Here is a 25,313-nt window from a genome sequence, read left to right on the forward strand (position 1 = left end):
AAGAAGGTCCCGGTCTGGCTGCGGTGTTAAGAAAATCCTGCCTCCACCCCTGCGCCATATGTTTTCTTCGCCCCCCCTCCGTCTATGAATCGTCTTTAACACAACTAGTCGACATGATTGATTAGGTTAACCCGCCTTTGCCTTACATAAAAAACAGCTTCCACCGGGCCGTGGGCAATAATGGCACGCATCTGCCACTCTCGACCCGGGTTTGTTTGGAAAGAGAGCGGAGCAAAGAAAAGTCTCCCATGAATAGCAAATGGGTTAGTGTGAGGATCCTAATGAATAAACCTCAATGGGAGGCAGTGGAAATGCGACGTGCTGCTGCTGCTGCTGGCCGACCATTTGCAACAGTTTTGTAACGGGATCAAAAGTTTGGTGTGTGTGTGTGTAAGTGTGTGTGTTTGTAAGGGAGGGGAGGAGGGTGTTATTGTAGTTTTTTTTAGTGACAGACTGTTATTTATACTAAAACAAGTATTACTTAACGCTTCAGTGTAAACCGAGATATATATTTTTTACGCAGTTTTACGCACACAATTACGCACAGCGATGGAAGGTTTAATCAAGGCAGTGAGATAATTTTACACTTTCATTTAAAGATTACACACAGCGTGTATTATTTGGATATTTTTAAAAATTAATGTTGAAAATTGTATAGTTATTTAATGATTTGAGGGAGGGAACAATATTTTTGTTTATTCATTTATTTTAAAAAAAAATCTTTTCTGACGTTAATATCGATTTAAAAGTAAAATCTTCTAAATTTTAAAATGCAATTAGAGTATTAATTTCCCTAAAAATATTTGGGATAAAATGGATAATTTTTTCCTAATACGCAATATTGTGCAAAAGTAGCAAAACGCATTCAAATGGAATCAAGAGCGGTGTGTTTAAAATATATATTTAAAAAAATAAATAAATGCGAGACTAGGAGGAAATTAAAGGGCTTGTTAGGGACGATTTTCTTTTTTCCTCTGAGGTGGGCAGAGAAACAGAGCAGGCTGGCAAACACAATAGAAGTAATCGGCTGGAATAGTGGAGGTTGAAAAGTCAAGTAGGCCTTTTATTGTGGAGACACTGTGCGCGCTGGCAGGAGGATGGAGCTTTAAACGAAAGTCCGGATATAACTGCAAGGTCTTATTTAGAAGAAAAAAAAATGCAAATTTTACAAAGCCTAATAAGCTTTTAATCCCTTTATTTCAAAAACCATTCTTATAATTTCCCTATCTTTTAATTTACTCTTCAGTTTTTACAGCTTCACTATTAAAATGTTCAGTATTATTTTTAATATGACATTTTCCTCCTCTGTTGGTGCCACGTCTAGTGACACAGAGGTGACACCTTCCACTACATGTCTTCATCCTTGGGGGCCCACATTAACATGCACATATTTTTGTCCAGAGCGAGCGCGTGTGCTATAAATGAGAAAATAAAGCCCACGAGGAACAAGCTGCAATCTAACCGAGAGCTGCAACAGAGACCTGAAAAACATTTTGGCCTAAAGGTCACAGCTTTAGGGGATTATCGTTTCTTCAACATAAGAGTGCCCTGAAGGGACATGCTCTGGGTTTATAAGTGTGTCAGGGGGGTGCGGGAAACCTATATGCATGAGTGTGTGTGTGTGGTGATGACTGGTGTGCAGCCCTTTATTATTATTATTATTATTATTCATTTAGAAACATGGCCACAGGGGTAACGATTTTAGGAATCCATTCAAATAGACCAGAAATTGTTTTGGGGAAATAAGAAAATTCAGTCTCATTTTTTTTTTGTTGTATGATCTGATCTTTACTCCGGGTTACTGACCTCCGCACTGAAATGGAATATAGTTCTGCCCTTGATAAAGATGAAATCTTCTTCTACATGAAATCTAAACTCCAATCTGACAACTGACCTTTAAGCCACACAAACACTGATGTTTGTCTTAATATAGCACTGAAATCATATACAGGATAGATGCTATCTACACAATGTTGTCCGAATGTTAAAGATTCATAAAGCACAGTCAAGATTTAGGAGAAACTTCCATTGCATCCCAGTAAAGTGCTGCTGAACAGTGTGACCGTGGCACCAGAGTCTCCTTAGAAAGAATAGAGACAAGATTAAGATGCACGGCTTGTACGTCTTATCAGCCCCGTGTCAGGTTATCAAGAGTCTTTCCTTTCACTCTGGACAAGATCACACACATCAGAGCTGGCCTTGACGCCTGGGAAAAAGAAGCACCAAGTGTGCCACCTAGTGCCGAGCTGGGAGGACTGTCTGTGCACACAGGAAATAATAATAAAAAACATGACTGATTCTGCAAAGATAAAGAGGTTGTGGGAACAGAAGGACACAACAAGTTTGGCTTGAGGAGCTGTAACGGATCCTCACACTGCAGCTATCCGCTGGGCTTTTCTACCCAAGCCTCTGAAACACGGACCAACAAAAAAATATGTTTCACAAAGCTTTTGCTCGGCAGAGTTGGCGATCCGTCTCCATAAAGAGGCACTGCTCTGATTTTACACATGAAAAGTTTATAGGTTTATAATAAGGAATATTTCTGCGACTGTGGGGGAGCTCTCTATTGAAAGTTATTTCCAGCTGTGCCTGTGGACCACACATTTCTAACAGAAAGACAGACAGAGAGAGCGTGGGGTTTGATTGATATTGTTGTTTGGAAGGCACATGCAGTGGCAGATGTTACAGAGATGTGTTAAGGAAAAAAATTCAGGTTCCGTCGTGTTTTTTTTGGCGCGGGACTAAAAGTCAGGACGTCTTAACCTCTGCAGCATCAGCCAATATTTTCATCTGTTCTATTTTAGATCCGTTTTGCATGCTACCACACTTTATAGACATGTATTTTCAGTGCCTAAAATCAAGTGGCTACAAGATAAAATGAAACTAACTCTAGTGACCGATCACCCCAGCAAAAAGTGGTTTTAAATTTGTATAAACTAAAAACAAAACAATAAAACACACACCTAAAGGTTGCTACAGCTGATCTCAAATAGCCTGTGTCAAGAAGGGACTATCCAGAACACAACATTACAAACCATCTGTGACACGTTTTCCGAGAACCACCAACGAGGGGAGGGGTACGAGATATTACCAAGGCACTTAATATTGCTGGGATTACAGCAATGTCAATTACGAAAGGAGAAAGGACATGACGCAGCTGCAAGTCTAGATGTCTCCGAGGCATGGTTGATATGGGACACTGCTGCTCCTCAGATTGTTGAGTTGGTCCGAAAAATAAAAAACACATAATCTCTCACTGTCATACTGCAGAATATGTTTGGTGCGAACAAGACACCAAACATGTTGGAGGCGGTGGAAACATCATCACCGGGCTGTGGAGGTATTCCTCTACAACACACCCAGAAAACCTGGGGATGTTGAAACCGAAACGGGCGCAGCAAAGCAGAAACATCCTGCAAGAAGACCTGAAGCGATGGATTTCAACTTGGAAGAAAATGAATTTCAACAATGCATCTAAACCTAACATAATGCCAAAGATGGACAGAAATTGTCAAGTCAAACCAAGTTATTTCAGCGTACTATAATGAGAAAATGAAGAGAAACAAGCTGCAATCTGTCCAAGAGATCCAACTGAGGCCTAAAGGTCACAGGACCTTCAAACTACTCTTCCCTCGGTCCCCATGCAACCTGACAGAGCCTGAGCAGGTTTGTAAAAAAGGGGGATGAAATATTAAGCGTCCTTCTGCAAAGAGTCAATATAAGACAATGCAAAGTGAAGATCTTCAACAACTGCATGGTAAAACGTGTAAATAAGCAGCCCTGAACACTACCAAAAGTGGGGACGCCATACTAGGGATGTGCGATATTTAATCGCTTACGATATATCGTCAAAAACATTCCCCACGGTAAGAATATGTCATCCCGCGATAAAAACGATAAATTCCCATAGATGACGTACATATGTGGGCGACACACTCGCAGCCCAACACCTATGGAATATTGACAAATTGACAATGGCGGAAGGCGGAGCAGATACGCAGGGGAGCGAGGAGCTCGTTCCTAAACGAGGCTCCACCTCCATTGGTTTTAACCCCTTAACGCCTGAATTGATTTTTCAATTATATAAAGAAATTAAATATTTGTATTTTTTCTTACCACTACGGCCGGTCCTACGAGAAACTAGTGCTTGCAAAAGGTTCCTAGGAATTTTTGAATCTGCACAAACCGACACTGGCGTTTTACATGCGTTATTTCGGCTGCAGTCTGAACGGAAACAGTGCGTTGCGAATTCGCGACACTAGACATGAAGGGGTTAAAAAGTCTGACGCGGAGCAGCAAATTACAACATGCAAGGTTTGCAAACAAATAGGGCATAAAAAGGACACTAACACCACAAATTTGTTCCACCACCTCAAACAAGCACAAACCAGAATATGAAGAAAGACAGAAAATGCGCAGAAAAAGGATGCAGAAGCAGCGTCGACTTCATCCAAAGAGTCCGGTAAAAAAAATAAAACTCAGATAAAACTTACCTGCATTATAGTCAAAAAGATTAGGCAGAATTGATGTTTATTTATCGTCATTTTTATCGTTACCGTGATAAATACCAGAAATTATCGGGATACATTTTTTAGTCCATATCGCCCATCATCCCTACGCCATACTGTACTATTACGCTTTAAATGTTTCTTAAATCTGCTGGAAGTGATAATGCAAAACATGATCAGAGAACGTGAGTTAAGTAAACATGTATTTGTTCCTGTATGTTCATTCTATGACAACCAACAGAAAGAAAGTCTTTGTAACTTATCTTATTCAACTATTTAATTTTACTGTTCCCCTTGCAAGCGGCGCATCGCATTCACAAGAAGGGGACAGCCTGGAAACATGCTGCCTTCAGCCACGGCTGTAGCAGACGTAAAATAAAAAAGACGAGCCCAGAAAAAAAAAAGTTGGACTGGAATAAAACTGCAATGAGCACCAAAGTGGAGACCAAGAGCAAACAGGAATTTACAAGAATAAGAATGTTTACATTTAATTAACTTCTACTTTAAAAAAAAAAAAAATTTAATTTCTTAAGAAAAATAAGTGCTATTTGGGCACGTTGCTGTCTACCGTTTAGTCCTGGGTCTCAGTGTTGTATTCTGTCCACTTCTCTTTCTAAAACTGTGGACAAATTAGGGATAGCAGTTATTTTCATTGAACAATTGCAGTCTTCTATGCACTTTTTGCAAATTGATGCTGCGGGCCAGATTAGACCCTCTGGCGGACGACTTTTGGCCCACGGGCCGTATGTTTGACACCTGTGGTCTAGAAGATACGTTCATATTGAACTGAGCTGTTTAGACGTTCAACATTTTGTGTTGATGAAAGCATCGCCTCAGCAAAACAAAATTACTTTTTTCATTTAAATTTTATTTTCAAAAATACAAAACAAGGAAAATAAGTATATGTACACAAACACTATTAAAATAGAATATGTATGGTACAAAATATGTACAGCTTTCCTCCGACTGAAAACTATCTGGTCCGTTTGTCCTTGATGGTGTAGTGAAGAACTAATGGTTGGGCCTAGGGGAGAAAACATATCACATATGTCATGTGTTATAGAAATATTTAACATATAATTATCTTATATATAGATTACAGACTAAAGGTTACGCCTTGTTTAGTTTTTGTATCAGTCCAACTTTCACGTGGTCAAGCTAAAACTTGAGTTTCCTTCGTTTTAAATGACGTCAAACTGATTATGGCAATGAATTTCAATTATTTAAGTTTCCCCCCAAATTACCAAATATTCAGAAAACGTATTTTCTGATTTACAGCAAACACAAAACCAGTCCTCGTGTGGAGGAATGTGCGATATTTGTCGGCACCGGCAGAGAGTGGCTGTACTGTACCTTGCCAAACCAGTGTGAGAGCCATAACCGTTTCATGGTCATGTGATCGGGCAGAGACTCGTTATTGAACAACATCTGGACCTATAGGGAGAGAGACCACACAAACAGATGGAATCTGAGACCGACATGTGGGATTATTTTAATGAGTGAAACCCGTTTGTCGCTGGTTGAAGAGTGAAACAGAAGATCTTTTCAGTCTTTGGAAAAACATATTCGGGCAACTGTTGTTTTGATGGCACCGTCGGTGTCATGAGCGGCTTTTTAATGGAACGTTTAACTAATCCCCCGAGAACTGGGAGAGAGACACTCAGCAGTAGGTCGTTCATTCCACGCAGAACTACAACAATCTGGACAAGGACTCAACTTCATTGTCATCCCGAGTCAGCCAGTGTTGGACAAATAATAATACACGACAGTAACATCTTGACTTACACCAGAGTCCATTACTAAAAGTAGCAAGTTTATCCAGCATGAGGCAAAGGCAGCAGATTAACAGTAGATGATACATTTATGGTTAACATATGACTTATATGAGATTTCTGCATATTTTGCATCATCGTCAACAATTTAATATTACTCTATACAAACATTATAAGATCATAAATGGAGCAGATTGACAGATTATTGATTATTTCACACATTTGATCTAAGCAGAGCTTTAATACCTCACTGACACGGGGCAAATAAATTTGATTTCATATAATAAAAATAAAAATAAAATTAAAAAAAGAGGGACCAACTCACCTGGTGTTTTTCCACATTAAGCCGATGACAAAGCACTTTCCGTAGGTGTCTCACCTCTGCTCGGACGGAGCAGCGGACGAACTTCTGCTGCAGAGACAAGGTCAAACACTGCACTGTAAAACCTTAGACGAGCAACATGATCCGTCATTGACACGCTCAGACCAAGAAGTAATTCCAATAAATTATGACCAGCTGCACATTCGTATTTACTGCTCCAGCGCTCGTAACCACTGAGGAGCTATTTAGGGGGGGATTTCTCGTTTACGCGGCAGGTTAAGATGTCCGATTTATTCAGCGTGTATCACACATCCTTCATTTACTTTTTGGACTTTTGACTGCAACGCAATACGGCAGTGGAAATATGTCAGGGTACGCTGGCATTTTTTGAGAAAGCCCAACAGTTATAAATGTCTTTTTAGCTTTGCCTGTGAAACCAGAACTACGTGCTGCCGTCTCCTGACGGATGTCTTAAATTTTTAAATCCATCCAGAGTTGTCTGTCAGGTACTGTAACTCGCTGTTCTGCAGCAAACGAGACAAAACACATTTACAGCCTGCAAGAAACTAATAAGGTAACCAACAGGGTGTGGTATACTCCTGTTACAGTAAGATTTACAGCGTAGAAAACCTCTCCTTACTGCTCGACGCTTTCCGGCTCCAGCTGACTTATTACAAACTCTTGAGCCACAAACGCACCGCAAAGCTGCAGTATTTCTCTTAAAGTACACACACACACACGGATTTGTTTTACTGACTTTACACCTCAGCAAAAACAGCCGAGTGTGAATGGATGAAGGCCAGAGAGAACAGCATGTAGGTTAGGAGTCAAATTCAAATCCACAGCACTGTGAGGACACGGCCCTGCCATAGCGAACTGATCCGACGTTACAGCCCACAGTGTGTTTACCCTTTTGTTTTTAATGTTGGAGGATTCTCATCAGCAGCTAATCTATTTTGTAAGTTCACGCCGAGGTCACAATAAATCACGAGTGAATATAAAGAGGAAGGAATGGGACCAATGGAACTGCTTGTTCCCATTGCACAATGTAACAGTAGATACGACAATAAACAACATTTTAACTGTATCGGTCAAAGAGGACGAGCTCGGCAGCAGACACCGTGCTCTTTATCTACAGTCTCACTTTTTCTAGTTGTTTTTTATCCTTACTTGCTTTGAGATTGTTTGATTTTATCTGATTATATTATATATGATCCGACTGGACCAGAGTACTTTCATGTGTGTCATGTTTCGGAGCGACAATACATCTTGAAACATTAAAATCGCAAAACCACATTTGATCGGTCTGTTTGAATAAAACATCTAGACCACGTGGTTCACACAGAGGTCCCATACTAACCTCTATGTGAGTTAAAAAGTTAGTATAATGACGGATAGCTTAGAAAAGTGGTGACAATGAGTAACACATAGGCATCTAATGTGCAACAGTGCCCTCTGGCGGAAGAAGAAAATCATTACAGCGGTAAAGACGATGAGATTTTAGTTTGAGTTTAGTTAAACTGTTTGCTTAAAAGTCCCTGATCAAACCTTGCAGAGGGGGAGCTGAAGACAAGTGGACCTGGGACAGTTGGCTCACTGATTCAAACCTAACCCCTTAAAAAAAACTGTGTGTTCACTACTCTCTTTGAGTACAAATAGACAGATTAAACGCAGAGAATGGTCTATAATATATATACAGTTTAATATTAATTCTACGTTTCTGTCCGATATGCACAGTAAGCTCCGTCATTGCTCATGATAACACATCTGACCCTCAATAAATGGGCCCACCAGAAGGATCCAGCCACATAAAGCGAACCCTTTCACCGTTTGAGTTTTCATTTTTCAGATTACAGAGTATGAAAACATTTCAATTTCCATGTTGTAAATTAAAGAATGTACTCACACCCATCGACACAGGAACACACAGCCATAATTGTGGGCAATGAATCAACATCAGCAGATGTTTTCAACAGTTTTTTGGCCGTCTTCTTATATAAGTTTAGATATTAGATTGATGGACACAGAAAAATCCAGTGTACTTATTCAGAAAGCCATCGAGTCGCATGTTAAACAATAAATATATATATAATAATACATTTGTTGCAGCCATTTAATCCATGTCTGCTTTGGAAATATAAACACACACACAAACACACTGCGGTTTGGTGTTAAGGTTGACAGCACTTTTTGGATTTTCCTTAAAGTCCACACTAATAACTCCAAACATTACTCCCGAGCCACTAATTTCAAGATGCAAGTCAAAAACACATCTCAGCGCGGTTATTTAGAAAACAGTGGCTTGGCTGATTATATGCTTCACTGGTGTATTTCTTCCATTTATCCGTGTCTCTCTGAGAGCGTGAGGCGTCATCAGCAGCCAGATTAACCAGCTCTGAGGGCTGAATTCTGCTGCTGCTGCAGTTGTCACCGTGCCATGTATTTGCTTAGCACTTAAGAACAGACATTACTTGTTAAGGCTTCAGAGACCGTGCCTTGGAGACGTGCTATTCCTGGTTGTAAAAAGCGGCGTCGCTTTGAAAGCGTTCATAGCAGCTCTACTGTTTCATTCTGCACACAGGCTTCAGTTGAAATATAAATGTTAAATATAATACATCTGGGATAATCTATCGGTATAAGTGACTTACCTGGAGAGTAAGTTTTGTCTTATCTTTACCAGCAAGTGACGAACTGTAAAGACAAACCAGACTCATAAGCACAAACAGTATATACTAATAGATTCATGTTGTATCTTTATAAGTACACACACTTTATTTTAATTAATCAGACACAAACACAACCTACCTTAGTCTTTCTAAACACAGCGAAACCTGCTCGTCGTATCTGTAGAAGTGAGCTTTTGAGTGGTCGAAGCTTGTGTACGGTAAACCTGCAGAATCCGGGACTCCGTCTAGAGAGAAAGGAAATGTTTTACTCAACAAATGAAAATCTGCATCAATTAACACGCTCGGCACTGGTTAGTAGGGATGGGCGATATGGACTAACATTTTTATCCCTATAATTTCTGGCATTTATCACGGTAACGATAAAAATGACGATAAACACCAATTCAGCCTAATCTTTTTGACTATAATGCATCGGCAAGTTTTATCTGAGTTGTTTTTTTCGACGCTGCTTCTGCATCCTCGCGCATTTTCTGTCTTTCTTCATATTGTGGTTTGTGCTTGTGTTTGAGGTGGTGGAACAAATTAGTGGTGTTGCTGTCCTTTTTATGCACTATTTGTTTGCAAACCTTGCATGTTGTAATTTGCTGCTCCGCGTCAGACTTTTTAAACCCCTTCATCCCTAGTGTCGCAAATTAGCGACGCACTGTTTCCGTTCAGACTGCAGCCGAAATAACGCATGTAATACTCCAATGTCGGTTTGTGCACATTCAAAAAATTCCTAGGAACCTTTTGCAAGCACTAGTTTCTCGTAGGACTGGCCGGAGTGGTAAGCAGAAATACAAATATTTAATTTCTTTATATAATTGAAAAATCAATTCAGGCGTTAAGGGGTTAAAACCAATGGAGGTGGAGCCTCGTTTAGGAACGAGCTCCTTGCTGCCCGGCGTATCTGCTCCGCCTTCCGCCATTGTCAATTTGTCAATATTCCATACGTGTTGGACTGCGAGTGTGTCACGCACACATATATACGTCATCTATGGGAATTTATCGTTTTTATCGCGGGATGACATATTCTTACCGTGGGGAATGTTTTTGACGATACATCGTAAATGATCAAATATCGCACATCCCTACTGGTTAGATTATCTTACTGTCGTCTACAGATATGAAATACACCCAGGTACAAACTAAAGACACAACACAGGTGCTGTAAGACTCAATGAGAAAAAATAACTGCTCGGCAACAAACGCTAAAATTTGATGCTAAACTTGAGAACTCATTTTAAATTGTTTCCATTGCACAGCTTAAAGTAAAGCTTCAAAGACATATACCTATCAGCCATAGCATTATGACCAGCCAGTCAAGTGAATAACACAGATAAACTCGTCTTCAAGGCTCATTGATGGCTGGTTGTAATAGAAACAAACAGTGCGTTACAGTTTGTTTTGTATGTGTCCTGTCCACTGTGGAAAGCTTCTACTGTGCGCACGTGAGCATCAGAACTGGACCTTGGAGAGATACATACAACTGGGCATGTATGTGTTGCTTATCTGTGTGAACATGTGGCACCAGGGTGCGAGGAACATCACCTTCCGTTGCCATGGGGTTTAGCTTTGTCTGCAACAATATGCAGTGCAGGTGGTTGCTACGGATCAGAGTAACATCCACAAAGATGCCAGAACCCACCATAATGAGATCATCAATGTTATTCACTTCAACGTTTGGTGGTTTTGGCTGATTGGTGTGTGTGTGTGGAAAGAAAAAGTCAGTTTCAGTAGAAACTGTTTTACAGTCTATCACCAAACTAACTAGAGGTTCAACCTACAACTACGTCACGACAGCTTCTACACTTCTTGATCACAGCGGGGTCTGGTTCTGGGGAAAGTACCGCCAAGCACAGGAAGTGGTGGGTTTCACACCGACGTTAAATGCCTCGCTGCCTTCCATGCAGTGTCTTTTATTATAACCCCAATCTAAAACTAAGTGAGCAGAAACTTACCGTCTCCAGTGGGTTGGACGACTCTCTCTAACCCGCGAGACTGATAAAATTCCTTTATTCTTTTGTCTTCACCTGCACAAAAACAACCACACAACTATTAAAATATAGAATTTAGAAAACATTAAATGCAATCTACTGATGAGTTAGCCTCACACTGCTAACAACTAACTAGCAGAGAACTGTGTTTTCATGTCACATACTTTCTTGTAGTCCAGGCACCAGTTTGTAGACTATGTCTTGCATCACTCGATCCAGTTTGAGGTTGAGTAAGGGCTGCGTTTCATGGATTTTGATGTTGCACATCGGACAATACTTGCTTGTTTGTAGGTATTTCACGATGCAACTTTTACAGACTGGGGGGAAACAAAAGGGGAAATTTCCGTCTTATTTGACTGCCGTCTACATCCTGCTCAACATTATTACTTAGAGTAATAATATACAACTATACTTTTGCAAATAACAAACACGAAAAGACATGATGATTTTACAGGGCTCTGATAAAAACTCACATGTGTGCAAACACTCCGTAATAGTTGTGGCATCTATGAAGTAGCCTGCACAAAGGTAGCAGACGATGTGTTCGTTAAGGTCCTTGATCTTTAACTTGACTTCTTCCTGTTAAGACAAACACAGGGCAATTTTTCGAACGTTTACAAGCCTCATTTTGTCATCACTGCTGGAAATCCACGCACGTGTGCTCACTTGCCACTTCATTAGGCACACTAGTAAAAACAAATCCATTCGGGTATAACAGGCCTGCTCTAAATCTTAGCCTCACGAAGGAATAGTAATCAGCATTGTTTAGAATAACCAAGAGAGCCGCTGATTCAAGTGTGTTTTCACTTTGGAGGCTGTGGCTTGCGGTCCTATTGAACTGTACTGTACCGACACGTTTCAGCTAAACAACAGCAACGCTTTCGTGCTTAAGCTAATCCAGTTTAACAGCACCACAAACAACATCCTCCAACAGTTAATTCACAATCTTTCTTGTACCGTTTCAGCGAAAAATGAACATTATAACAGTCATGAAGGAGGATTTAGGACTGTTTTATTAAAACGCATTTGTTTGCACTGTGGTTGTATATCTTCTCTCTATCAGACGCATTCATGCATGTTTAAAATATTTGCAGTTCACTGTGACGAGTGAATATAGTTTGTAAACCAAACAGTTACCTGACGACCCCAGTGTACACAAAATTAAAACACCTTTACTAAAATAGACGTATTGCGTTGGCGTGGACGGCGTTACACTGAGAGGAGCTGCTTGTTTTCACAGTCCCAGTTAAAGTAAATTACGTCAGGAAACTGCTCTTAATATTTTGCATGCAGGTTAAATCATAAACAACAACAACAACCTCCACTGCTCCATAACTATCCCCTCTATCACAGCGTCCAAAACGGAGGACTAACTGAAACAAAAGTGGACAGAATTGTGTGTACCTAATAAAGTGGCCACTATGTGTAAAGGTTCCCCAATTTTTTCAGAATTTTCTTTAAGTGGGAGAGAAAGCTTTGATAAAAATTGCCAAAAATTGATGATTTTTTTTTTTTCCTTCAGGCACTTTCTGCACCTGACCCTGACCTTTGACCCCCGTGGTCAATAAGGAAGTGTAACGTTGCTGTGTTTTCTCTGCCAGGACCAAATGAACTCAATCACACAAAAACTAAACTAAATGTGAACGTACTTGGGATATTTTGACACAGACACGTGTTAAGAGGTTTCACGTCCTGTGCGCCGAAGTATGAATTTGTGAGTTATGTTACATTTAAAAGGGACAAAATTAGCGACGTGCTGACTAGTCTGGCGTGTCCAAGCCGCCGGACACAAACCAACGGTAGTTCGAAACAAACCGCCGTTACTTCGCTACACAACACGCCGAGAATGAAGCCCCGGAGCGCAGCCACCGTTACCGCCCCAGTTCACTCACATAAAGCTAGAACTGTATGAAAACTCCTGGTTGATTTGAGGACCGAGCGTTTGTCCTAAACTGGGGGGCGAAATAACAGTTAGTTTGGCGGGGCTCGAGCACGCCGCAGCTGCTCCGCAGAACAACACACGAACGCACTCCTGCCGTCTACGCATGCTCAAAGCACGGCTCTCCTCACAGCGCTTCAGCATCGCTCTCCCTCTCTCTCCATCAGCGCAGCGGAGACGACAACGATCTCCCTCCAACACGCGCGATTAACTCGCCCCTGCTTCACTTTGGCTCCCCACACGTTTCTCCCCCCGGGCGAGCGGGCTCCGATAACACGGCCACTCACCTCGTTTCTCAGCGGGTCCAGTTTATAGACGGACTGTAGCTGATTTCGTAGCCGCATCGCTATGGCCATGGGACCTTGCTCCGCCATCTTTGGAAATTATGCTAACTTCCGGGTAAACCGGAAGTGTCCCTTTTCTGCAAGTTGAAACGGTTGAAACGGGAGCTGCGACATATAAATAATAAATAAAATAAATAAATAAAAAGAAATAGGAGTTGCATCACGTTCAAATATATTTTTTTTCAGAAGGGCTTTAATTGGATAAAAGTAATAAATTGAGTAAAAGTAAAACTTCTGTGTTAAGTAGTGTGAATAAGTTAAGAAAAGATGAGGCTTTATTGATCCCAGTGGGGAAACCATTACTAATATTAATAATAACTAAAGTTTGGAGAAAAAAAACAACCAAAGTCAAATGGAAAGTTGAATAGATAATAACTATTAAATCAAATAGTGTGCTCATTGTATCTTTATTTGCTCGTACAATAGACAATAGAATATAAAATTGCAAACATTTATCTAATCGTTTTATGTTTTATACTCAACAAATCTTAAACTTAGCTGACCTTCTGACCTAAAGGACATCTCTAATTATATACTGTGTCAGTTTGATGTTGATTAGCTTGTTATTAAAACAGGCTTCATGTCGGATATAGTCTACAACTTGAAACACAACCTCAGTGTTTCACTGCAATTTATTTAAATTGAGAATATCTACGATGGCAGGCCTCACCACATTTAAAACACACTCTGAACAGTCAAAGCTTCTTTTAAAAAAGACTTGCCTCCTTTAATGACATGCCGTACAAGACTTCAGATACAGCTTTATTTATATACTGTGCATTTTAATACAAATGTAGTTAAATTTACTTTGTAGTGGAATAAATAAAGAGATAAATAAAGTATCTATCTATTTATCTATCTATCTATAATACAAATGTAGTTAAATTTACTTTACAATGGAATTAAAGCAAGGACACACTACAGTACACCTGCTAAAATACAAATAAATTACTTTATGAGAATACTTAACTGAATACAAATCTCTTTTAAATTATTCCAGAGATTGTGAAACTCCCAAATTAAGTAATCTGCTGCACATACTTTAGGTGTAAACACAGAACATAGAGTTAGACTTAGACTTAAATAAACTTTATTCATCCACAAGGGAAATTGCTTGGGATTGCTTGGGATAGTCTCATCAGATTTAAAGGACGAAGGATTCGTTGCCTTGTGGCCTAAGAGGTATGTTGGGTATTCTACATTTTCATGCAACCTTCTTTTCACGTCTCCATCGTGTCCCCTTTATGTCATTCATTTTTCCACCCAGAATCTGTTCACTCACTTGTTACTCTCTATTTTAGGCAATAGAGGGCACTGCAGCCACACACTTCACCTGTTGTTTGCCGCCTTTTTGCATCAGCTTACATTCATTTAACATCACATAATAAAACTTTATAGATGCAATCAGACGTTTAATGAATAGAAGGTGCATTTAAAATCAGGGATTTAACCACTACCTGTGGTTTAGTAGCGCTTGACTTTGAGTTGTCTTTATACGGCATTGACACAACTATATTATAATTCAGTTAATATTTTGGCCTTACATTCCTATTTTTATTGTCTCTATCAGTGATTATTAGATTGTACTTTTAGTCTTATGTATGAATGAATTACATGGGCTGTAGTTGTACACCGCACTGTATTGTATGAAGGTATTATTTTGTAAGTCTGCCGAGAAGGTGCACAAACATATTTTGGACTGTGTGCTCAGACAGTACCACACCTGAAGGTATTAAAAATAAAAGTGAAGTGTGGGGAAAACACCACAATCATGCGTTAAACCGCAACCCTCAACAACACACAGAACATGGTAGGTCTTGTAACCTGAATCCTCTGACTACAGTACTCAGGCATCATGGAGGGTTGGGCTGATCTCGCTACTGCGCACAAAAAAAATGTATAGATGTACTTAATGCACACGAAGGGAATTAGTCTGGAAATCGTCATGCCACGAACTATAACGGCGGATAAACTGAGTTTAATTGGCTTTACATGTCCGATCTTTCTAGTGGCGACCCTTTCATTTAAAGTACTGCTTGAGATTGAAGTATTTGAATCCCCGGACTGTTTGAGGGGGGGTTGAGTGAGTGCTTCTCTCCCCTCATTGAACAACAACCATCAAGGGCCTCTTGAGAAAAGCAGTAGAGACCTGTGGTTGTCCTGGGCAGCTCCCAGACCTAAGTATGTGTGAATATGAAGCAGGGTGTCGAAATGAAAGAGTATGTGGGCTCAGCAAACATTTCCCCAGCTGATTATGTGGCTTATGTATTTGGAACAAAGTTATTTAACCCAGCAGTTTGTATTGTGTTGTGCTGTGTTTTTGTAATTTATCCACGCATTCCCAGTGGTGAGACATCTTGTGTTTTTGTGCATGTATAATACCGTGCGGCTAGACCCAGTTTACTTTTCCAAAAAATTACTCACGGTTATTTACTTGTGGAGAGAATGAAAAGTAATATCTTTGTGGAAAAATTAATTTTCGAAAGAAAATGTAGTCATGGTCGTGGCTGAGTTGCATTTGAATTGGTGTCTGCCCTGTTTGAACAGGTCGTCTTATTGGTGTTATATGTGGAGGTCTCCTTGATCCCTCCCAGAGGGCTTCCAACCTGAGGACCACCCAAAAGCTGCAGTCCTAAACAAAGGCTTGCCCCTCATTCTTCCTTTTGTAATTTCCCAGTGTAATGGAATGACTGGCAAGTTTGTCTTATTCCTACCACCTCAGTGACTCCGTGGAAGCCGTAGCAGCAAATGGCAATGTGCAAGCCATTCACTGAGACTGTTAAATGTGGCTCGAATGCTTTGTTTATGGGTGTTTATCAGTGAAAACAGGGACTGATGCAGTTTTGACATTCCTGCAAAATATCGTCAAAAACGACTCTGAACCATGTCTGTTTTTTGTTTTTTTATATTGGCACCTAAGTCAGTTCTACAAAGCTCCACTCATTCCTGTGTTTCTAGTAACGCCTTGGATTTTCCTAAGACGAAAAGACAAGCGCTTGTCGACAAGTTCCAAATTAGACTCAGTCAATATAAATTGGAAGATAGAAAGGGCCAGAGCAATATTTTTTCATTCTTGGCAGCCTTTTTGAGTGTGAAGAACCGTCGCGATCAGTCTCGCTTCACCGATCCTTCATAGTCGGGGCCTTGTGTCCCCCCGCTGTCTGCCATTTCCTCTTGCCATGTAACGTCTTATCTGCTGGGCCTGCAAGGTCACTGCTTATCTGATTGACAGAGCTTTGACTCCGCGCGATATCCAAATAACCCGAGGGCCTGGAGACGCAGGAGGATCCCAGCATGGCAAAATCCACCCAGTCGGGAGAGTGAGATGAAGGGTGTGAAGAGGCAGAAGAGCCAACGAGAAGGGTGCGGATCGAGACGAATACAAGCCTTTCATTTACTCTCGTTACTTCATGTCATAACCGTGGACAATGGATCCACTATTTGCTTCTGCAAATCTGACAGTTGTTTCTCTAGTCCTTCACTTTAATTTGAAGTGAGTGGTTTGTCTGAGGATCAAACACCTGCTGGGACTACATGGGTAGCGCTATCATGAAGAATTGCAAGATTATTCACAAATGAGTAAATGTGACAGAAATGAAATCTTCTCTATGTCTGTCCTTGAGCTGGATGCTCACTATTACCTCACCCAATTAAATCATGCTTGGGGAATCTCAAACCGCATTCGAACCATGGAGATCTGAACCAAGCACATCCGATAGAGACCCCATTTACCTCTGTTCTGGCTGGACTGTGCTGAAACTACCCCTGCAACAGAAATCTATGTTCTGCCATGCCACAAAGGAGGCCCCTAACACCCCCCCCCCCCCACCCCTCCACCCCGCTCAGAGCAATCAGAGCATGCAGGGGTGGGCTGCAGCTTTTGTCTCCTTTGCTCCAGCAATTGGCCACCAAGTGGCAAGCTAATGACGAGAGCCCTCTTGGAACGGCTCCAGAGCTGTACTGCTTGTGTTGCTTGATGGGCAAGGGCATAATGAATGATGTAGGGCAAGCCCTTAGGCCTCCCCCCTGGCACAAAACTCCCAATATCACAATCCGAATCACTTCAAATGTCGCAAAAAAAAAAAAAAAAAAAAAAAAAACGTTGCCAAGACGTGCTGACAGAGTCACAGAATTTGCACAGCGTGAACTTGCATGCCCAGTGCAACGGATGAAAGACTCAAGAGTGTGTAAAAAAAATAAAAAAACAACGCCGCTGTGAGGCATTGAATACGTCTGCGCGCAGAGCTTGTGAATTTTGTCGAGCTGGATCCCTGTCACTCATGTGTTTGTTTGACGCAGACAATGCTCGCAGAACGTCGGAGGAAGTGCTGCACGTTTTCAGCAAATAGATGTTGAAATTGTATTTTTGGAAGCATATGGAATGTAGAATTTATTAGTCAAACTCACTTTTACAATGCAGCACGAGAAAATAATAAAGGACTGGATTCAAGGGATAAAAAGCAACAGTTTCATCTATCAGTAGCAAGCTGTTAGAGATGCACTTTTAAATAATCACCACCAAAACAATGTGTAAGCCACAGAAATAAACACAAAGCACGTAAGAAAAAGCATGCAAAAACAGTCTGCAAATTGAATAAGCATCAAGACATCGAGACAAAGTCAGTACAGACAAAACAAACTGCAAAATATCAACAGAGAGGACGAAGTCATGTTCAAGTAAGTTAGAAGGTGTGCCAGAACATCGAGGCTGAGCCATGTAAGCCGCATCCATCCAGCAACATCCCGCATTGTGTGACAAAGCAGTGCAAAACATGTTCACATCCCTCATCGTCATTACCGAAATTCTCTGCAGATTTTACCCTCGCCGAGCGAATTTAGTTATTCTTTGTACAACAATATAGCAGAACGAGGAGCTTTTTTTCCCCCCCTACTGGTGTTTTGTGTGTGTGTGTGTGTGTGTGTGTCGTATCTGTCTATCCTGCTTGTTAGTGCAACTTTAGAGACACTTGCGATCGCTATCAAGTCTTTGACATCAGCTGTTGTTGCATGCCTCACTGGATTAAACATGCGAATAATGAAAACAGTGCATGCACACGCACACTTGGCACACGTGTGCCCTGATCGTCTCCGTTTCGTGCCGTTGTACGCAATTAATAAAGAGACGGACGCCTTCTGTTTTAAAGTGGTGCTTCCGTGTCAAGATGTTTTGAAAAAAAACAGGAGTCCTCGGGGTTGGGGCTGGATAAGCTGGAGGGCAACTAATGAATGACACGATTGGAAGATACTGAGATAAGATTAGTTTGCCAATAAGAACAAGTTAGCCTGCCAGTGTCAGAGGAAAAGAAAGCCCCGTATTAAATCTTATTAATGTGGCACAATGGGGCTTTGTCTGTCATCCATTGAATTTTCATTACTCGTGGGTGTGTGTCTGTGTGTGTGTGTGTTTGTGCAGCTGAAAAGTGAAAAGTGTGTGCTCGGGCCTGCGCGCCATATGTGTGTGTGTGTGTCGAACGCACACAAACTGCAGTGAGCCGTGATAATTTTCAAGCATCTCGGTTATTTTGGGATTATCTAAAGACGCTGATTTGTCTCCACAGGGGGGCATAAAACGGGGAAGTTTTAATTGTGAATGGTGGAAAAGCGAAATCTTAAAAGATAATTTCAGATTGTGCAATCAGAGTTTAATGGAAACCCTTCAAACCTAAACGAGTAAAAAATACGGTGGTAGAACAGTTAAAAATCAGATTCAACACAAGGTTCCCTCTCTCTCTCTCTCTCTCTCTCTCACACACACACACACACACACACACGCACGGTCATGCTCAGATAAGGTGATTTGTTGCTTGCATTCATAATCCACACACTCATAATAAGGAGCAGATCATTTATGGATCGGGGCACATTGCGTAATAGAGAGTCTCAGCTTTTGTGAAGATAAACATTTCAATCAGATCCAAATCTCAATCTGATCATCACGATTGTTCACCTCTCTCACGTGATCAAATGCTACAGAGCCCATTCATGCCAGATTCCCAGCTCCCTCTGCCCCCCCTCCACCCCCCGCCGCCTCGCCGATCTCTCTTTGAAATTCAAAACCAGCAAAGAGCTGAGCCACACTTGCTCGCCTTGTCGTCTGCTGCATCTGCTCTGAATGGGGAGGTAGCGCGCTCCCTTATCGCGCAGCCATCTTATCTTCACGGGCATTTAAGCGAATGAGGGCAAAGGGATAACAAACTCATCAGAGAGGAAGCATCATCTAAATCCCAAAGAAGGATGCAGGCTAGGTGAGTGCCACTATTACAAGGCATCTACAACAGGCTAAGACGGATATAATGGATTTTGCTTGGTTTATACTTTTGCAGCGGCTCTGTACTGAGCCTATGTTGTGGCCTCTCCCTATTTATACTCCATACACCAATCAGGCATAAAATTATGACCACCTTCTAAATATTGTGCAGGTCTCCCTTGCGCCTCCAAAAGAGTTGTGACTCATCAGAGAATGGACATGGGCCTTTTGAGGGTGTCCTGTGGTGTCTGGCAACAGGAAGGTGTTAGTGGGTGGCCTTTGAGGGGAGGGGCCTCTGTGGATCATCCCACAGATACTTGATCAGTTTGGGATCGAGTGAATTTGGAGGCCAGGTCAACACCTTGTGCTGTTCTTCATGTTTTTTTGAGTTGTTCCTAAAGCTGCATCCTGCTGGGGATGGCTGCTGCCATCAAGGAGTGTCATTGCTATGGTGGTGGGGGGTGTCTGGTCTGGTCTAGGTGGGTGCTACATGTCTTAAGCTTGATTTAGGGTTCTGCGCCGATTTGTCTGCGAAGCTTCGGCGAACATGATCGCCGTCACTTGGCATTTATGCTTGTGCGTCGGTTTCTTTGCAGTGCGTGGTAATTTACAGCCACAACGCTAGGGGGCGCTGAGTCGCGAAATCTCCTGAATTCGTGCGTGGAGTGTTTCATTTCCGGTTCCGGCTTTTTTCTATGGTTGCGGCAGAGTGAACAGCACAGTGAACAATGGCGACTGAGCGAGAGAGGACACTTTTGGAGCTGGAGCTGATCGATATTGAAGAACAAATGCTTCTTTGCTTGGTCCATCTTGGTCCATCTTGAACTCGAAGTGCAGCTCCAAGAATTTTAAAAATGGCGCCCTTGTATACAGAACGAACCGGAAAAGCTGAGAACCGGAAATGACGTAAAGCGGACCAATCACAGCCCTTGAGGTCTGCGTCGCATGTCCCTGCTGTCGGCGTCGTTTCGACGCGTAGTCAGGATTTTTTGGAGGTGCGCGTCAAGTGACGCAGACTCTCTGCGAAGGGGGTTCGCGGCGACGCAGACTCTCTGCGTACCGACGCAGACGATTTTTCGCACGAGCATAAATCAAGCTTAAGTAACATCCACACCAATGAATGCCAGGTCCAAAAGTTTCTCAGTGTAATGTTATGCCTGATCAGTGTATCTGGGGAGATGCATTTCAGGCTAAGCTTTCGGAACCAGGGGCAGAAATCTAGCTTGGGACTGTGGCTATGCCAAAGTGAATATGAGGAACACATATTTCACGTTCAAAACGCCTCCTTTGGAAATGTTTATGATATATTTTAGTTAAAAAAAAAAACAGTTTTAACATCTAAGTACATCCAACAAAGGTTCAAAAAAGGCAACTGGACTTGTAGAGTTTTTTGAGGAGACGTTTCACCACTCCTCCGAGTAGCTTCTTCAGTTCTAGGAGACTGGTGGGAAGTCGAGGTTTAAATAGGAACTCCTCCTGAAAAACTTGCTTGTTATGCTGGTGAAACGTCTTCTCAAAAAACTCAAACGCCTTCTCAATAAACTCAAAAGTCCAGTTGCCTTTTTTGAACCTTTGTTGGATATACCATGACCTGGATGACTGAGAACCTTCACAGACAACATTTAAGTACAACGTGCAAAAGCACAGTGGAGAAGGTTCTTGGACAAAAGCTTGAAAACCCGAAGGTCTGGAAAGAATACAGTCCAGTGGTGCACAAACACAAACACTTTACAAGGCTAATGAATAGGAGTATGTGGAATGAGGTGAGAGACATTTAGGATGATGCCCAACAAAGATCCCAGACTGGACTCTATTTTGAGTCCAGCTTGGTTGGGACCTCATATGATCAATGCCAACACCCGTAGCCATAATACCAAGATGAAATGATGTCATCTAGCAGCAACCACAGGTTTAAGACTAAGGACAACAGACTGTAAAAGGATCTTTACTTCAAAGCACTTCTGTTGTACACAACTTCCACTTTTTGTTCCGTCGACAAAACTATTGGTATTAGTCTTTGTTAGTTGGCTGCAACTCAGTCAACTTCTTAAACCCTGTAACAGGTTTTGGCCCCGGCCCTGTAACACCAGCTCGCAACATTCAGATAAATACACATCAAAGCGTAAAGATGCTCCCAGATACCTCTGAGAATGTGTGTGTGTGTGCGTGCATGTTTGTTTGTGTAAGATAATGCCCATCCCTTGATGCCCAGGAGTGATTCAAGCTTTCTGGCGTATTACTTCCTTTGTGGCCTCCTGTAAAGAACTTTGATGAGGACCCAGAAGAGAAGGCCCTTATTGCCTGCACTTACTGTGTCAATAACGGAATTGTTTTGGAGACTTCACCCTCCTCTCATCTTCTGCTCTTCCAGTCTGCCATGCTGGCAGTCTTTCATCTATCTCTGCTATCTCCTTCCGTTAGCATGCGACCGCTGAGATTGCCAACCCGCCGCGCCACCACCTCTCGCTGCCGGAGGAGGAAGCCGTCTATCTGCAAGAGCCGTCTCGGTGACGCTCGGCGTTCACTCTCACTGACACACGCACACAGGATGAGATGATGAGTGTTTACACGGCGCGCTTATAGCACGCATGCGATAAGATTCTAACATACTCATGAATGAAAGCGGGCAATGACTGTGCATTCGGATGACGGCGTGGAGACGTACTCCAGATTCTTAAAATGATTTTCCAAAGTATTATCAGGTTTGCGGTCTCCGTGGAAGTGCGGTGAGGTAATCCTGCCTTTCCGCCCTAAAGGTTCCTGTGTCGGGACCAGGCTGTATCTGATTTAAAAACAACACAACTGGTGCTACTCTTCAAAGGCTGCCAAGACACATTTGGCTGCAGTTGAGAGTTTTCAGAGTAGTTTCAAGCACATCTTCATTTGTTAGAAGAGAATCTCCAAATTCATCAGCGTGTGTGTGTTGTCCCTAAGGTCCCGGGTTTTTTTGCAGCTGTTAATAACTAAATGTTTTTGGGTAGGGCTTTAAGGCTTAATAATCTACCCATGGACATACTGTAGCTATGCACTGTTTTGGGTCTTGCATGGGAAACATTTCTCATCTACGACTCCTTATCCATAATAGCAGGTCTAAGCCAAAGCATCGGACATTCTAAAATATTAACCCGACAGTGGCACTCGATGAAAGGACAGGGGATTTCTAAAGGGATACAATTTCCCCCCCGATATGGATAAAAGGGATATGGATGTCTGCACCGAGTTCTAAGGCCGTCCATCACTCCACGGAGCAGCGCGGAAGACTTGATCCTCTCGGAAGCACGGGTTTTCTGTTTAAAATTTGGAGTCAATCCATGTGATAGATGTTTAGAGGAAAGGTTGGGGAATCATTAAAGTCTGTCGTTGCGATCCATCTCCCAGAAATGCGCGCGTCTTCGCGGAAATCCGTCCAGTTGTCGGGATGTTTCTGTCTGGATTAAAGCGGTGGTCTGCCTGAACTGCTGACGCCATCCCTTCAGGCGTGCTGCTGCTGCTGCTGCTGCTAGCAGGTTTGGAAATGGTCACAAGACGAGCAAGATTTAAAACAGATATGAAACAGTATTGAAGACATGTGCTGCATTCTTACGTGTCTCCTTACTTCTTGGTCACCATTGTGTGCAAAAACCAGAGCCAGGACCTTAATTCCTCCCAAAATTAAGAAATTGTTAAAGGCTATGCATCATTTTTCAGGTCGTGCCGAAAGAAAGCGGCTGCTTGGGAGTAATTACAGGGAATCAAAGACTAAGTGGTGCAAGATCAAAGGAAGGCATTCTTGTGTAATCCTGGGGTGTTGCAAATCTTTTGTAATCTGGTTGCTGCGTTCCACCACTGTTTGACATCTATTTACTGTATAAAAAGAAACGGTGCCATCAATTACGGGCCTGCTAGTGCTATTGTTTACCTTTGCCAAGCCCTGAGTGCCGGGCTCTGCTTTGTGAAATATAGATTTCCCCTCTCCCCTGTTTACTCTCCGCAGTCAAAGGTGTGGTGCCTTGCTTGCCCTTGGCTTTGGGTTGGGGGTTAGGGGGTGGAGGTGGGGGGGTTGCCTGGCTGCTCCGTGGTCTGGGATGTAGGCTCAGAGATTAACAGGGATCGGGTTTTGGCGGCTCGCGGGTTTTGCGTGTTTGTTCAAGGCTGAGATGTGGAAACTGACGCGTCCTTGTCTATCAGCTGGCTGCGGTGGCTGCGCGACCGGCTGCGCGGTTTGTGGCGTAAACAGTGTCACGTGCAGTAATGCAGCTTTTAAATGACACCAAGACACCTGCAATATCTCCTGAAATCTGATTCTCTTCTTCTTTTTCTTCTTTTTCTATATTTTCTTCAATATTTTTAGATTGACAGCTGTAAAAACAACTCAACTAAAATCCAGGGAAGCCAGCACTGTCCATCTGTGTAACAGGTGGAAAATGCTGCTGCAGAACGTTGCACAAAAAATCTAACGTACATTGCTGCAGATGTATCAATTGTTCCTTATATAGCCCTTAAATAAATAATTATAGTTCATAAATGGCTTTTTAAACAATGAGATAATAAATTCTAGTTCCACGGCTCACAAACTTCCAAGTCTGTGATCTCTTAATTTAATATTTTCTTGCGACCTCCCTTCAGTTTATTTCAGGGCTGTAAAAATGAATTCATTAACGTGGATTAACCCATCTGCAGGTGGCACAGTGGCGTGGTGGTTAGCACTAATGCATCACAGCACAAGAAGCTTCAGGGTTCGAATCCAGGCCGACGTTCTGTGCATGCGTGGGTTCTCTCCAGGTACTCCAACCTCCTCCCACCGTCCAAAGACATGATCGTTAGGTTCATTGATGATTCTAAATTGGCCGTAGGTTTGAGTGTGAATGGTTGTCTGCCTTATCTGTCAACTGATAGATTGGCGACCCATCCAGGGTGTACCCCTCACCCGGGACAGGCTCTGCCCCCCCCCCCCCCCCGGCGACCCTTCACAGGACAAGTGGTTACAGAATGAATGAATGAATAACCCATCTGCAGCGCAGAATGACTCTGAACGTCTCTGGCGACCGATAAAGATAGACGACGCGAAACAGCGCTAAATACCAGATCAACTGCCCATTGTAACGGTAACTCTACTTAGACAAACCCAAAATGTGTTGCCAGAGACATTCAGAGTCATTCTACGTTAAAATTTTTAATCAGATTAATCATGATGATGGATTAATCCGCATTAACGTGTTAATTTCGGCAGCCCTAGTAGTGTGAGTGTGAATGGTTGTCTGTCTCTCTGTGTTAGCCCTGTGATAGACTGGAGACCTGTCCAGGGTGTACCCCGCCTCTCGCCCGATGACAGCTGGGTAGGCTACAGTCCCCCAGTGACCCTTCACAGGACAAGCGGTTACAGAAGATGAATGAATGAATGAATTTAAAAGTTATAACGAAGTAAAGATTCCAAAAAATAAACAGAGAAAAGTCAAATATTATATGCAAGACTGAAAGTAGCTGTTAACTACTCTGTCTGTTTATTATCCTCTAATGACTTCATGTGATATTTGTTACA

General features: G+C 42.1%; 1 protein-coding gene across 2 annotated transcripts; it reads right to left on the reverse strand.

The window, feature by feature from the left end:
* Positions 1 to 5,370: 5,370 nt before the first annotated feature.
* pcgf1 (polycomb group ring finger 1) lies at positions 5,371 to 13,592 on the reverse strand. Of its 2 annotated transcripts, none has more exons than XM_084550268.1 (9): positions 13,492 to 13,592; positions 11,739 to 11,844; positions 11,430 to 11,582; positions 11,230 to 11,301; positions 9,408 to 9,513; positions 9,251 to 9,293; positions 6,606 to 6,689; positions 5,862 to 5,942; positions 5,371 to 5,532 (listed from the first exon to the last, which is right to left on the reverse strand). In XM_084550268.1, the coding sequence occupies exons 1-9, from the start codon at positions 13,576 to 13,578 to the stop codon at positions 5,482 to 5,484; spliced, it is 783 nt and encodes a 260-aa protein (XP_084406394.1). In that variant the 5' UTR covers positions 13,579 to 13,592; the 3' UTR covers positions 5,371 to 5,481. The 2 variants fall into 2 exon arrangements, with proteins under 2 accessions (XP_084406394.1, XP_084406393.1); XM_084550267.1 differs by having other exon boundaries at positions 5,374 to 5,532; positions 6,606 to 6,692.
* Positions 13,593 to 25,313: the final 11,721 nt, after the last annotated feature.

This window comes from Chelon labrosus (assembly GCF_963514085.1).
Source record: "Chelon labrosus genome assembly, chromosome: 8".
In the NCBI taxonomy this organism is placed as follows: Eukaryota; Metazoa; Chordata; class Actinopteri; order Mugiliformes; family Mugilidae; genus Chelon; species Chelon labrosus.

Bases quoted from the DNA above. Each gene is read 5' to 3' on its own strand.
- pcgf1 (XM_084550267.1), bottom strand. From the start codon at position 13,578: ATGGCGGAGCAAGGTCCCATGGCCATAGCGATGCGGCTACGAAATCAG. The intron at 9,294-9,407 runs GTAGGTTGTGTT...TTGTCTTTACAG, and splicing joins CTGTGTTTAGAAAGACTAAG to TTCGTCACTTGCTGGTAAAG. The intron at 6,693-9,250 runs GTAAGTCACTTA...TTGTCTCTGCAG, and splicing joins AGACAAAACTTACTCTCCAG to CAGAAGTTCGTCCGCTGCTC.